Source organism: Hippoglossus stenolepis, chromosome 14 (genome assembly GCF_022539355.2).
Source record: "Hippoglossus stenolepis isolate QCI-W04-F060 chromosome 14, HSTE1.2, whole genome shotgun sequence".
NCBI lineage: Eukaryota > Metazoa > Chordata > Actinopteri > Pleuronectiformes > Pleuronectidae > Hippoglossus > Hippoglossus stenolepis.
Genome location: NC_061496.1, coordinates 19,468,447 through 19,481,305, shown reverse-complemented (window position 1 = coordinate 19,481,305; position 12,859 = coordinate 19,468,447). Strand labels below are relative to the sequence as shown.

The 12,859-nt window shown below is 42.0% G+C and overlaps 1 protein-coding gene across 1 annotated transcript; it reads left to right on the top strand.

Annotated features, from left to right (window-relative positions):
- The first annotated feature begins 2,077 nt into the window (after positions 1-2,077).
- On the top strand, positions 2,078-12,636 carry fsd1 (fibronectin type III and SPRY domain containing 1). Its single transcript, XM_047343015.1, has 13 exons — positions 2,078-2,276; positions 3,040-3,135; positions 3,270-3,401; positions 4,735-4,836; positions 5,086-5,108; positions 6,085-6,206; positions 8,991-9,200; positions 9,297-9,395; positions 9,507-9,654; positions 9,752-9,834; positions 9,949-10,200; positions 11,198-11,286; positions 11,383-12,636. Exons 1-13 carry the CDS (start codon positions 2,262-2,264, stop codon positions 11,491-11,493), a joined length of 1,482 nt encoding a protein of 493 aa, XP_047198971.1. The 5' UTR covers positions 2,078-2,261; the 3' UTR covers positions 11,494-12,636.
- The last annotated feature ends 223 nt before the right edge of the window (positions 12,637-12,859 follow it).

Below are 12,859 nucleotides of genomic sequence, written 5' to 3'. Positions count from 1 at the left end.
GAAGTTTTCTCTTTCCTTTTTTTTGACTGTATGACGAGTAAAGGTTGCTTTCACTGAGGAAACTGGCTGTAGTGGAGGTGGCCCTGCTCGCCGTTCCACAGTCCCGGCTGAGGACCAAAGGTGACCAGAGGCCTTTTCTGTCAGGGCTCCAACTCTTTGGAACAATCTCCCTGAGGAGATCTGTCTGGCAAACTCCTTCTCCTCTTTTAAATATCTCTAAAAGACAAATTTTCTTAGGTGTTCAACCTAATTCTGCTACCGACAATTTCAATAATTTTATAACATTTTTTAAATCTTGTTTTTACTCTTTCCTCATCTGATAATTTTCTGTATGTCTGCATCTGTGCAATATTGCTGTGAAACCTAAAATAGCTTTTAAATTGTTTCTTAATGTTTGCCTTCAATTTTTCATTTTGAACTTGTAAAGCACCTTGTAACTGTGATTTGAAATGTAGGTGCTGTATAAATAAAGGTGTAGTTATTGTTATTATATATTGTCCTAATTTAAAGACATCAGAGGGTCCTACTGCTATGCCGCGGCTTAAAATGTACATCCTGCACGCTTCTTCACAGTGGTGCATAACAGTTTTTCAGTGAGATACAGACAGAGTGAAAAAAAACAAAAAAAACATGGAGTGACGACATAAGGGGGATTGTGAAACCCCTGTGGGTTTTGGTGCTGTGTCTTTCTTGAAAAGGCTTCCTGTGACAAGAAACAACTATGGTGAGTGGAACATAATGATTCCATCTAAAAACCACAACCTGCTCTAGAGACAACAGGGATCAGAGATAAAGAAGTACATTCTTCAATTATAGTTTCATGCAGGACGAGATGATTAGAGCTTTGAAAACACAATGACTTTTTAGTGTCTGACATTTTACAGTTGGGTATTAAAAACAGTTCCACTATTTTACAATGATATCTGACACAAATGTGTCTTTAAGTTCATTTAAGTCAAATGAAGAAGCATGATAATAAGTGACTATGAATTGTTTGGTTATGACAGTGAACAGTGATGATGAAAAAGTTTACAGGTGGTGTATTTCTTATGAATCCTCATGATCTTGAAAGTGGGTACTATCTGTGATGAAAGAAATGGACTTAAATCCTTTGTTTGGTAGGACGGTGGTTTACATTGATTTGACAGAATCTACAATACTGCATGTTCACGTGTTTTGGGGTATTTAATGTGCAAATTGTTGCACATATTTGTCTTGATTTTGGTTCGTTATTATCAAAACGAACCATATGAATACAAATTATATGTAACAAAGGTTGCTGATTTTTACAACCATAGAAGTTAAGGAAGTTAAGTATGTAAGTAAGTACAAGTGTGTTGTTGAAAATGTTGGAGTTTGTTTACAATAATAACCAAAAGTCATTTTTCTCTCATCAGCCAAAACAAATATTACATTATATTATGTTTTTCCTCCTATTACTATTTAAAGTTATTTATTAATTAATTCACTCATTAATTCATTGACCTAACAAAATGAAAGCCCTTCTCTGTTGTGTTTGCATTTTATTTTCTTCCAATTTGTATTCGTCATTACCTCGTTCTGCTTGTTTCACTTAACTTATTGAATAACGTAATTTTGAAAAAAGTTTTTCCTTTAAAAGGTCCAGTGTGTCAGATTTAGGTGAAAGACATCTATTGGAAGAAACTGAAAATAAAATAATCAGAGTGATGATTTCACTAGTGTGTTTCATTTAAATTGTACAACTTGTGGTTTTCTTTACCCTAGAATGTGCCCTTTATATTTAAATACTTTATATTTACATCAGCAGCAGGTCTATGGAGGCCAACTTGTTTTTTTTTTTACAGTAGCCCAGTCTGGAAAAACTAAACAACGTTTGAGTTTTTATGGCAACTGAGGGCTAGAGGTTTGGAGGGGGAGGGTGAGGTGAGGGGTATTCAGCTGCGACATGCAACTTCACCACTAGAGGCCACTAAATTCTACACACTGAACCTTTAATTGTGAGATTAGTAATGACTCTCAGACGATCTCTCCGACAGTACCTGAAAGCAGCATCGCTCCGCCACACAAACACCATTACCCAGAATCCTCCTCTGCCGCATGCGCTCTACGCACTACGGCCCAGAGGCGTTGGTGGTTGGTGTCCGTCCGAGAGATGCGTCTCTCCCCGGCAGCATCAGCACCAGCTCCGCCGCGCGAATAAACCGAGAGAACCGGGGCACGGAGGAGGAGCAGCGGCGGCGTTTGCGGCTCCAGCGGCGCCGGAGCATCGGGGCGGCGAGATGGGCGACCAGAAGGTGAGCCGGAGCCCGAGGAACAGGTGTCTGTGATGGGGGGAGAAGCAGCCTGTTTCAGGGCGTAGTGTTACAAAGGAAGCGGGGGGAGACGCTGCAGAAACCCGGGGAGTTTGTGGACATGGGAGCAGCTCGTGTTTCACAGCCGTGTCGTTTGCATTGATACGACTCTGTGCGGGTGAAGGTTTATCATTTCCGCGCCTTCGACGACTTTGTTACCGGTGTTTCGGAGCAGCTGCAGCGGCGGACCGGACAGGACCGGACCGGGGGCCTCGGTGCAGGTCCTCTCGCATCAATAAACATTACACAGTTCTTCCGTGTTAATGATGTTTCACTGTGACTGAGCAGCGTGAGAGTGGATCTAATCAGTGATGTCATATATCAGAGGTGTAGTCCGGCTCATAATCCATCTAGTCCCCTTGCAGTGGGCTGTTCAGTTCAGTGGAGCCGCATTATTGAATTATGAATGCACATCCTTCCGCCCGTGAAGTGTCCTCCCTGTGCTCAGAAGCTAGTCCCTCTGACCCCATCTGAAGAACACACATTTGATCATGTGTCTAAAGGAGCTCAGAGCCCAGAGCAGCTTGTGTCCTTGATGATCAGCAGCACCTCAGCTCGTCTGGTTGAGTGTGGAAGAGAAACCTGCAGCCATTCAACCCTCTGATGGAGAATATTTGACTGTGCACGCTTTGCTTTGAGGCTCTGAAAGGATTTGATTCGACAAAATATCAAATGTACAAATGTGATCTTTGTGTCATCTTTTCAGGAATCTCTGTTTAAGATCACCCACACACTGGCCATGAAGAATGAGGAGATTTCAAACTTCATCGGCACTCTCAAACAGAACCTCGACAACCTGGAGGTACAAAGTCACAGAAAACCTTCATCCCTTTAATTCGCAGTGTGGCAGCTGTCCTCTGTCCATGTGTTCATCCAGCTTTTCAGGTGAAAAGGCTGCTTCCCATTTTTACTTAATTTATTGTCTTGTGACACCAGGCAAACTCCAACCGGGTGCAGGACGACCTGCAGTCAGAGTTCACCGCCCTCCACTCAGTCCTGGACGAGATAAAGGAAAACATGCTGACACGCATCAAACAGGAGAGAGCCAGCCGCACCTACGAACTACAGGTATTTACCGCTCTATCTGTTTTTACAATAAGTGTGAATGTTTGTAAGATGCAGTTATTTAGAACAACCTGAAAAACATTTGGAATTTACTCAAGCTGCGATGTATTCATTTCTTTTTTACTTCTTTGTCTCATATCATACGTATCTGACCATATCGTGATCACCAAATGAATCGTGTGTTTTGTGTCTAACTGAAAACCAAAAATGTGGTTTCAAAGCACGAACTGATATTCAGGCTGTTGTGGAGGAACATGTCACCAACTTTAGTGCAGAATCAAACAAAACACAATTTAAAACTACCAGGGTTTTTTGCAGGCTCTTAAAAAATTCTAAGCTCAATAATCTAGGCCTTAAAAAACTTTAAATATGTTAAAACAAGAACAAGGTCTTGAATATTTTTTTCAAGGCTTTAATTATGTCAGTTTTTGTTTAACTCTACTTCCATCACTCTGAAGAATTTTACGAGAAATGTTTTGGCGCCATACATGGTTTGTAATGTCTCTGTGTGTAGATCTTTCCCAATGATACAAATACTAGCACGCTACGATAAAACTACAAATAAGACCAACATGGAGCTAATCCCTGCTCAGAATTTGTACACTCTGTACACTGTGTGGATAACTACTGTCTCTGCCTGACAACATAGCATTTCAAAGGTTGTTTTCCACTCGACTAATTAAAAAAAAAGAAATTGCTTGATTAGTTAATTTTTTTAATAATAAAATTGATATGTACCGCTGAGGTCTTCTTCAATATCAACATAATGTAAAGGATTTGTTATTCAAATTTGACATGGCAGGAACATAGGATAGAACATTTAAAAAAAAAAACCGATACAACAACTACTACTACTAATAATAATAATCATAATACAGAATATTGGGTAGAAATTAATTCATATCTTTTTGAAACAGAAGAGAATCAAGGCAGAGGACATAATACCAAAAATAAATACATTTATTTATTTATAAAATAATTTAAGAACACGAGGAATTAAAGAAGGTTCATGTCATGTCTGGAATTGTTGATTTCAGAACTTAATCACTAAAGGGCAGATTTTTTGTCAGTTTCTTGACCATAGAACAGTCATTTCAAGTCAGCTTCCGTGAAATTAGCTGTTTTATAATATTGTCATGTTGAAATATTCTCACAGTGGTGTCTTGATCTCTGGTGCAATGATCCGACACCCTGCAGTCTCAGGACAAAGCCATGACTCTCAAATGATGCCGCAAACACCAAAGCCTGTGCAGGGAACATAATAGTCCCATTATACTGCAGCGAAACGGCTGTGAGTTTGCAGATGTTTGACTGTGTGACGTGATATCTTGCCCAGAGTCAGCTGAGCGCCTGCTCCAAAGCCCTGGAGAGTTCGGAGGAGCTGCTGGAGCTGGCCAATCAGACACTGTGCTCCTCGGAGACGGACGGTTTCACCCAGGTAACTGGGCGACTGCTCTGCTGCTGTGGTGCTGCTGCACTGTTCCCCTGCTCTCTGAATGTTTTAATGATTGACCATGAACTTCAGTGTCCATATACATGATTGAATCCGTGCTTCTTGTGGTGTAGTGTTATCTTAACACCTGCACATATTTTGTGTTAAATGAAATGTGATGGGTTACAACTCAGTTTTCTCTTTGCTCCGTATCTCTTCTCTCTCTTTCATTTTCCCTCTGCTCCTCCTCTCCAGGCGGCCAAAGACATTAAGGATAGGTATAGTACTCAGCCATCCCTTGCTTCCATTTTGTCATAGCCTCCTGTAACCAATGAGCTATCTCATCATCTAGCATGCATGCGTTCAAACGTGTAGCCACCACACCCATTCTGTAGACAATAAGCACCATGGAAAAGCTTTCTTTTGTCTCTGTTTCCCACTGTCCTCTAAAGTCTGTACCATCCGCTGTCAGCCTCTCCCTGGATAAATGCTCCCTCTCTAGTTCTGCTTCCTAACGCCCGGGCCACAGTGGATAGCTGAGCAGTGCGTGTGCAGAGTCTTGCGTTTCATTTTTGCCCCCACGTTATTGCGTAAGAGCGGCCACCAGCATGAGACATGTCTGATCTGCGCTGCTCTTCTAGAGAGTCGGGGTCTCGCCCATATTCTCCACGTCTCCACACGCGATTCACAGCAAAATTGAATTGTATGAAAATGATCTTTCCGCTCAGTTTCAATGTCTTAATATCGAATATGTCTCAAACATAAATATTTGCATAACCCTGTTTCAAAGTAAACATGTAAAGCACACGTAAGGTTTTTTATTGACTACGGCATTCATTTGTTTTATAGTGGCTTTATTGGGAAATATTGGCAGGACTGGAGATGCACAGCTTCATACCGTAGAGTCTTGACATTTAGTTGAGTACATGACCCACTTTCATTTGAGGAAATACAGTAGTCATACCTAAAACCTCCCGTAGCAGCTGCAGACACGCTCTGTGTGAACAACAGATGTGCGTAAGCAACACAGCATGCGCTGCACATGCACCCAGTGTGACCTGGGCGCAGGTGTTGACCAGGATAATGAGGTCAGTTGTAGTAACAGAAGTGTAGCTAGTGGCCTTTTCTTAGTGAGCTGTACTAGAATCACCTGTTTGTGTGTTAGTTTTTCCTTCTCTGACTTAGTTGAATAATGCACCGTGCTTGTCTCCACCCTGTGTGTTTGTCTCTTTCTGTGCGTCTCTTTGTCTGCAGCGTGACGATGGCTCCAGCCTTTCGCCTCTCCCTGAAGGCTAAAGCCAGTGACAACATGAGTCATCTGATGGTGGATTTCAGCCAGGAGAGGGAGATGTTGCAGGGTCTCAAGTTTCTCCCAGGTCAGATCCACATTTACAACAAAGACACGCTGATAGAAACGTTTGTAGACAGCATGATGTAAATAAAGCTCTCTTCAGACATGCACTGAAATCTGGAGGGGCTGCACGTGAGAACACAAAGTCAGTTGCTCCGGACATTTTCCGGAACTTTTCCTCCAAGGCCCGAGTAAAATGTCTGGAAAATGTCCCAGTGAGCCCATGTGAAAAAAAAATGTTTTTTTCCTATCTTTATTCAAGAGTGTGGTCTTTCAGTTTGAACACATGACTTGTTGAATTCATGTTCAGATTGTGTACTGCTTTTCATCCAAACCCTGCCCTTGCACTCAAATAGCCCCTGTTCGCACTTAAATTTGCTCTGCTCCTGCTCAAACTGTGTGCTTGCACTCAGATATATTGTTGCTCGCACTGATTTCCTGCACTCCAGCTTCAGCCCTTCTCCGCACTCGGGCTGCTTTCTGCCGCTCATGAATCGTCTGCTCTCAGATTTCTCCTCTGCTCTTGGATTTTTTTGTGGAACAACCCTGTCAAAATTCCCCAACCAATAGAATGCCAGGTTCATTGGTTGACCACTGGTCAACCAATGAAATGAATGATATCCACTCCGACTCTGCTCCACTCCCGCCCTCCATGGCTTTATTATATGGACTTCCCCTTGCTGTATATTCCGGTATATACAATAACTGTCTTTTTATTCCAAACGTATTAGAGAAAGCAAGGGGAAGTCCATATAATAAAGCCGTGGAGGGCAGGAGTGGATGAACCCGGTCAAAGAGTAACCGCCTGCACGCGACGCTCAGAAGTAAAGCGAACGCGCCCGCAACGACCAGAGGCCAGTGGTCAACACCTCACCTGGCATTCTATTGGTTGGAAAATTTGAGAGGGTTGAGAGCAGACGATGAATGCAAGCACACAATTTGAGCAGAAGCAGAGCAAATTTAAGTGCAAACGGGCTATTTGAGTGCCTGGTCGATGTGCTATAAACAAAAACACATGGTTTCTGCAGTAGAATGAATAGGTCTTATCCTGCATGCTCTACCCAGACGCCACCCCTTAATTGCCTGACATTTTCCTGTTGTCTGACCCAGACAATCTCCTGTTGCGTTCATCATATGTTAAAGGCAAACTCAATTTTCTGGACAATTTACAGAGTTCATGTCTGTAAACTGCCTAAGTAGATTTACATCAGTATTGTACATGTTCTTCACTTGTGTATTTCCATTTCATGCTACTTAATACTTTAAGCTACAGCATTTCAAAAGGATTTTTTAAATTTTTTGATCCATTACATTTAATTAACTGCTGCAAATACTAGGCTGTTCACTAATTCGGATTTTTATACGAAAATAATTCTTGCTAAACTTTCCTTCTCAAGTCATTTTAATCTGTGATTGATGATGGTCAATTGATGATGATCAATCTATGCATCTTATACTCAATTCTGAATTAAATTAAACAAGAAAATCTGGCCAAATCTGGTACTTTTACTCTTGATACTGATCTTTCAGCTGGAAATACTTTACTTTTACTGTAGTAGCTGGGCTATATGTGATATTTGAAAGTTAAAAAGAGGAGCCAATAAATGCAGGTAAAATAATCTTCTTATGGATAAATCTGTTTATCAGTGGTAGTATACACAGGTTTTAACCTCTTATCACCTTGGTTACATTCGCTGTCAGAATAGAAACCATCTGTGAGACTGTCTTTCAGATTTTCCACTTATCAGTATTGTATATACTGATGAGTCAAATTACAAGTAACATGAAACATCGCTTTCTTCGCTCAGGGCGATGAAACCACAGAGATTGGTTAGCAGCTCTATGACACGTGTTAACCTCATTCGAGAGCTGGTGTGGTTTTACAGCTCACCTATGTACTGAAGGGGTCGAGCTCATTGCGAGCAGCGGAAAAGCTCAGATAAAACCACTCTATCCCTCCTCTGCAGCACCAGACGACAGGCCGATGAGCTGCTAAGGAAAGTTAAAGCTTGACGGGCCATATTCTTTCTATCAGAAGCTGTTAAAGCCCTACGGAGCCCCACTGGGGACATTAGTGGAATAAATATTATTGAGTGGTCACAAGTTGATAAGGTAATAGGGGGATCATTTCTCTGTGGCCACTAGATGCAAATCTATTCACCGACAGTGCCAGGTGATGGAAACATTTGCAATCACTAGTTTAGAGAGACATAGGACCCAGTGTTGTCAGTAAAGAACAGATTCATATCTTGTGGCCACAAATATTAAGACATGGTCACAATTTAGTTATCTCATGGACACAAGTAAGTTATTTCGTCCCAAAACCTTAATAACTCGTGGTCACAATAATATATTTTGCACCAATGCCACTAGGGGCACAATAGAGACCAAATGAAAGGAAGAGTTACAATTAAACCTACATTTGTCCACTGGCACTGGCCACAAAAGGACTCTTGTCTAGACAATACTATTGTCTAGACAATTATCCGCTAACAAGGTATACGTAGCTACTTACAAGGTGAAAATATGCTGACCTGGGTCCCTACCAGGATGTTCTTTAATTTTTCTGCCACAAAGTGGGCAGATATTTTTAAAAATGGAGCTGCTTTATTGTACATATTTATGTAATGTAATTTCCTGTAGACAGAAATTAATAATAGATAAATCTTCTGTTTAATATATGTATTTTGCACAGAATGTGTTACTGTCAAGTGTTGAAAATGTTTAGCATGAGCGGGGTTGTGTTCACAGAAACTGATTTTGGATGTCCCTCAAAACAGAAATGGTGTTTCTTCTCTTCCACATTCAGTTCCTGCCACTCCAGAGATCCAGGTGTCAGAGTGCCAGGTGTGTGACAACACAGTGACTGTAGCATGGACCTTACAGGAGCCTGACACTAAGATAGACCACTACATACTGGAACATCGACGGACAAACCACGAGGGTCCACCACGCATCAGGGAGGACTACCCCTGGATGGTGGTGGAGGGGATACGAGAGTTGGAGCACACACTGACGGGTACAAGCAAGGCTGTGAAGAGACCTTCGGCATTTGTTGTTTGAACCCTGATGAAGCTGATTTATAAGTTATAGTTTTGTTTTTCATTATTCTCAGGTCTGCGCTTTGACACCCGGTACATGACGTTCAGAGTGAGAGCGTGTAACAAGGCCGTGGCAGGAGAGTTCTCTGAGCCAGTTACTCTAGAAACTCATGGTGAGAATACAGGGCATAAACAGCAGGTCCATTCACAGCAGGTCACAACCATTTAAGTGTTTTATTCGTTTTAAAAGTTAATAAAAAGTTTGCTTCCTGCTCGGTTTCCAGCCTTCACCTTCAAACTGGACTCTGGTTCGGCTCATCAGAACCTAAAGATTGAGGACTTGAGTGTGGAGTGGGACAGCGGCGGAGGAAAGATCCAGGACATCCGCAAAGAGAAGAACCGAACCAACTCCCCCATGCATTCTCCAGCCAGGTTTGTATGGATGATGACTGCAAGGTCCTTAAACCATGTCAATGATGTCATTATGAATAAATCTGAGTCTCTACCCTGATGTCTCGTCTATAATCAGGTCAGCACTCATGTCTCCTAAAAGAGCCCCGACTGCCCGTCCAGGCAGAGACCGGTTCACGGCAGAGTCCTACACAGTGCTGGGTAAGAATTTCTTTTTTTTTCAGTGCTAAAGGTTCATAAGCACAACTCTTAATCTACTTAATATTGATACTGTAATTCCTGACCTGTATTATCTGGGCTTTTGTCTCATTACAGCTGACACCATGATCGATGCCGGCCAACAGTACTGGGAAGTGCGGTTTGACAATGAGAGCAAGGCCTTTGCTGTCGGGGTGGCCCTGCGGACCCTCGGCCGGTTTGACCAGTTGGGGAAAAGCAACGCCTCCTGGTGCATCCATCTGAACAACTGGCTGCAGCAGAGCCTCACAGCCAAGCACAACAACAAGGCTCGAACACTGGACTGTCCGATCCCAAGCAGGATAGGAGTCTACATCAACTACGAAGAAGGTAAGATAATCACATTCACATAGTTGGTGTTTGATTAGAGACAGAATCATTGCTGGTCTATTGAACTGTGGGTTTCAGTGATTCTCTCTCCAGAGCAGAAATTTCAGTTTGTCACTGATGCTGAACAAAGAAAATACAGATTACAGATATTCAGTTATAACTCTGCATTAAAAAGCCACTTAAAATACTGCAGGGCAGATGATTTATTTGTATGTGCTTTATTATTAAGATATTTTTATCCCTGTAGACAGAACATTAATCAGCAACAGTTTCGACAACAGCAAAAAAGAAGCTTCTAAAATGTGAGGATTTTCATTTTGTATTCATATATTTAACTAAATTTAATAACATAAGTTCCACTGAGGTTAAAAAACTCTTTTGTAAGGTTGACCAGGCAAAATAAAAAAAATAAAAAAACGTATTCAATTTAATTTCAAATACTTTAGATTTTTGGGGGATGTTGATCAGGCCCTTTAAGGAACTTTTCATTTGAGTAGAGTTTGGTGCCTCAGTGGACAACAGTGTTGATTTGTCCACCTCTCCTGCTGTAATAACATCGGCATTTGTTTTTGAAGGAGTGAAAAAAGACACACAGCTGTTTGCAGAATGCATAGCGATTAGATAATGTATCTTTTTGTTGCTGCATGAATTTGTTGCTGTAGGATTGTTTACTTTGTGGGTTATCCACCCGAACACAGACATTGAGTATAGTTTATAGAGAAGGCCCATTTTCTCCCTGATTGTCTCATTGCTGTTGTAGGTCATAAAGATTAAAATGAGACTGTTTCATAACCAGTGAAAATCTACTTGTAGGGCCTTTAATTTTAAGACATCACTCCAGGCCCTTTTATATAAACATTCAATAAAGTAAAATAAAAGGTTAATTGATAATTTTTAGAAATAATTGACAGGTAAATCAACAATCATAAGAATTTTTCGTTGCTGTCCTTTTTTATTGAAGTACATGAGTGTGATTGGCCTTCTTCGCTCTCTCCAGGTGCTCTGTCTTTCTACAACGCCAAAACTAAGCAGCTGATGCACACCTTCAAAACCAAGTTCCCACAGCCAGTTATACCTGCTTTCATGGTGAGAACTGTTTCTTTAGAAGCCTCTGTGCTCTCAAACCATCATCCTGTGACCTCTGTGTTATCAATCTGGCTGTCACTTTGCTGCCCCCTGCAGGTGTGGAATGGCAGTTTCTCAGTAGTGACGGGCCTGCAGGTTCCCAGCATGGTGCAAAGCGGTCAGAGGAAGAACAGCGGCACCAGCAGCTCCAACGCCAGCCTCACCTAGACCCATCCAGTCAGCAGCTCGATGCTACACCAGCTCGATCTGATCGCTGTCACCCGCTGCAGAACATCATCTCTGCCATGACGCCTGTCAAAGCCATATCATGGAAGAGTTACATCACTGGGGTGCGATGGTTTAGCCTGTTTCTCATGTCCGTGCATGACAACATAAATGTTTTTTGGAACGAGTTAGTCATCGGCGCCCTCAGTGACATAATCCTTCATATTTGTGACTCTGGCTGTTGTGGTTGCTTGGGGCACGTTAGGTGTAGTCGTACTAGTTTGTCACTCTCTACACATTCAATTAGCACTGTCCCACTGCTGCTAGAGCAAATATTTAGCGCTGGCCGCTGCCCTCTCCTTCCTTCCTTCCTTGCTTCCTTCCTTCCTTCCTTTCTGTCTTTCTTTCCATCACCAAAACTATCAGTTGTACTGTCATGCAGCTAGCTGCAGGTGCAGGGTCCAGCCCTGTCCTGTCCGCTCTCTCCCTGTGCCTTCTTTGTCATTTCCAAACTGATTGGCCAGATCGGGTAATCTAATCCGCACCATCATGCTAATATTTCACTGCAAGATCTGGTCTCCCTATTTCAGTTTAACAATGTATTGTGTCAGTGTCAGTATATCCTATTGTAACTTAGTGGTAAATATCATCTACTGAATCTGCCTCTATTCATCAACCAACCTATGTAACCCAAATAACAAGCTGCTGTTAGACAGAGCTGCTAAGTAGAATGTAGTTCATCACTCAATCAGGATTTATTCTACTTTGCCAGCAACTAATGGATCTTGAGAAATGAACCACACACATAATAGGGATGTTGTAGTTGAATTCTTGCCATGGCATGAAGACTTATCAGTATTTACTGCATTTCATTTTGTAGTCAGGACCCACACTGAGTGTAAGAAACTGGATCCTTCAGCCTTCTGCTCAGGTTCTGTCAGTTTTAAATGAGTCGGTGTTGAGCTTCGTCTGACAGAGGGAGTTTTCCTCATTCTAACGTCTTGAAGTGGAGTCAGAGCCGTCAGACACGGCTTCAGGAATTTGGAAATGACTGTACTGTATTCATTGTATTCACCTGACTTGCACCCTAATGCTTGTATGTATAGTATGTATGTGTCTATACCTAATAACACCACTTAATCTGCAGAGAGATGAGTCGTGGGTGTGTCTGTCGTCCCACAATAACTAATACCTTTCCAGTAGCTACAGCTAACTTACTGTGGTGTGAGGATTAGCAAGGTTTGGGATCCACCTGGGCTAGAAAGGAAAGTGGTGGCCTCTTGAAATTGTTTACTGATGTTACTGATCCTTACTTGTGCACTCTGAGTAGCGTCCATGTCATACAACACATGGTAAAAGTCTCACTTTG

Bases quoted from the DNA above. Each gene is read 5' to 3' on its own strand.
- fsd1 (XM_047343015.1), top strand. The intron at 9,655-9,751 runs GTTTGTATGGAT...GTCTATAATCAG, and splicing joins CCCATGCATTCTCCAGCCAG to GTCAGCACTCATGTCTCCTA. The intron at 10,201-11,197 runs GTAAGATAATCA...CGCTCTCTCCAG, and splicing joins CTACATCAACTACGAAGAAG to GTGCTCTGTCTTTCTACAAC.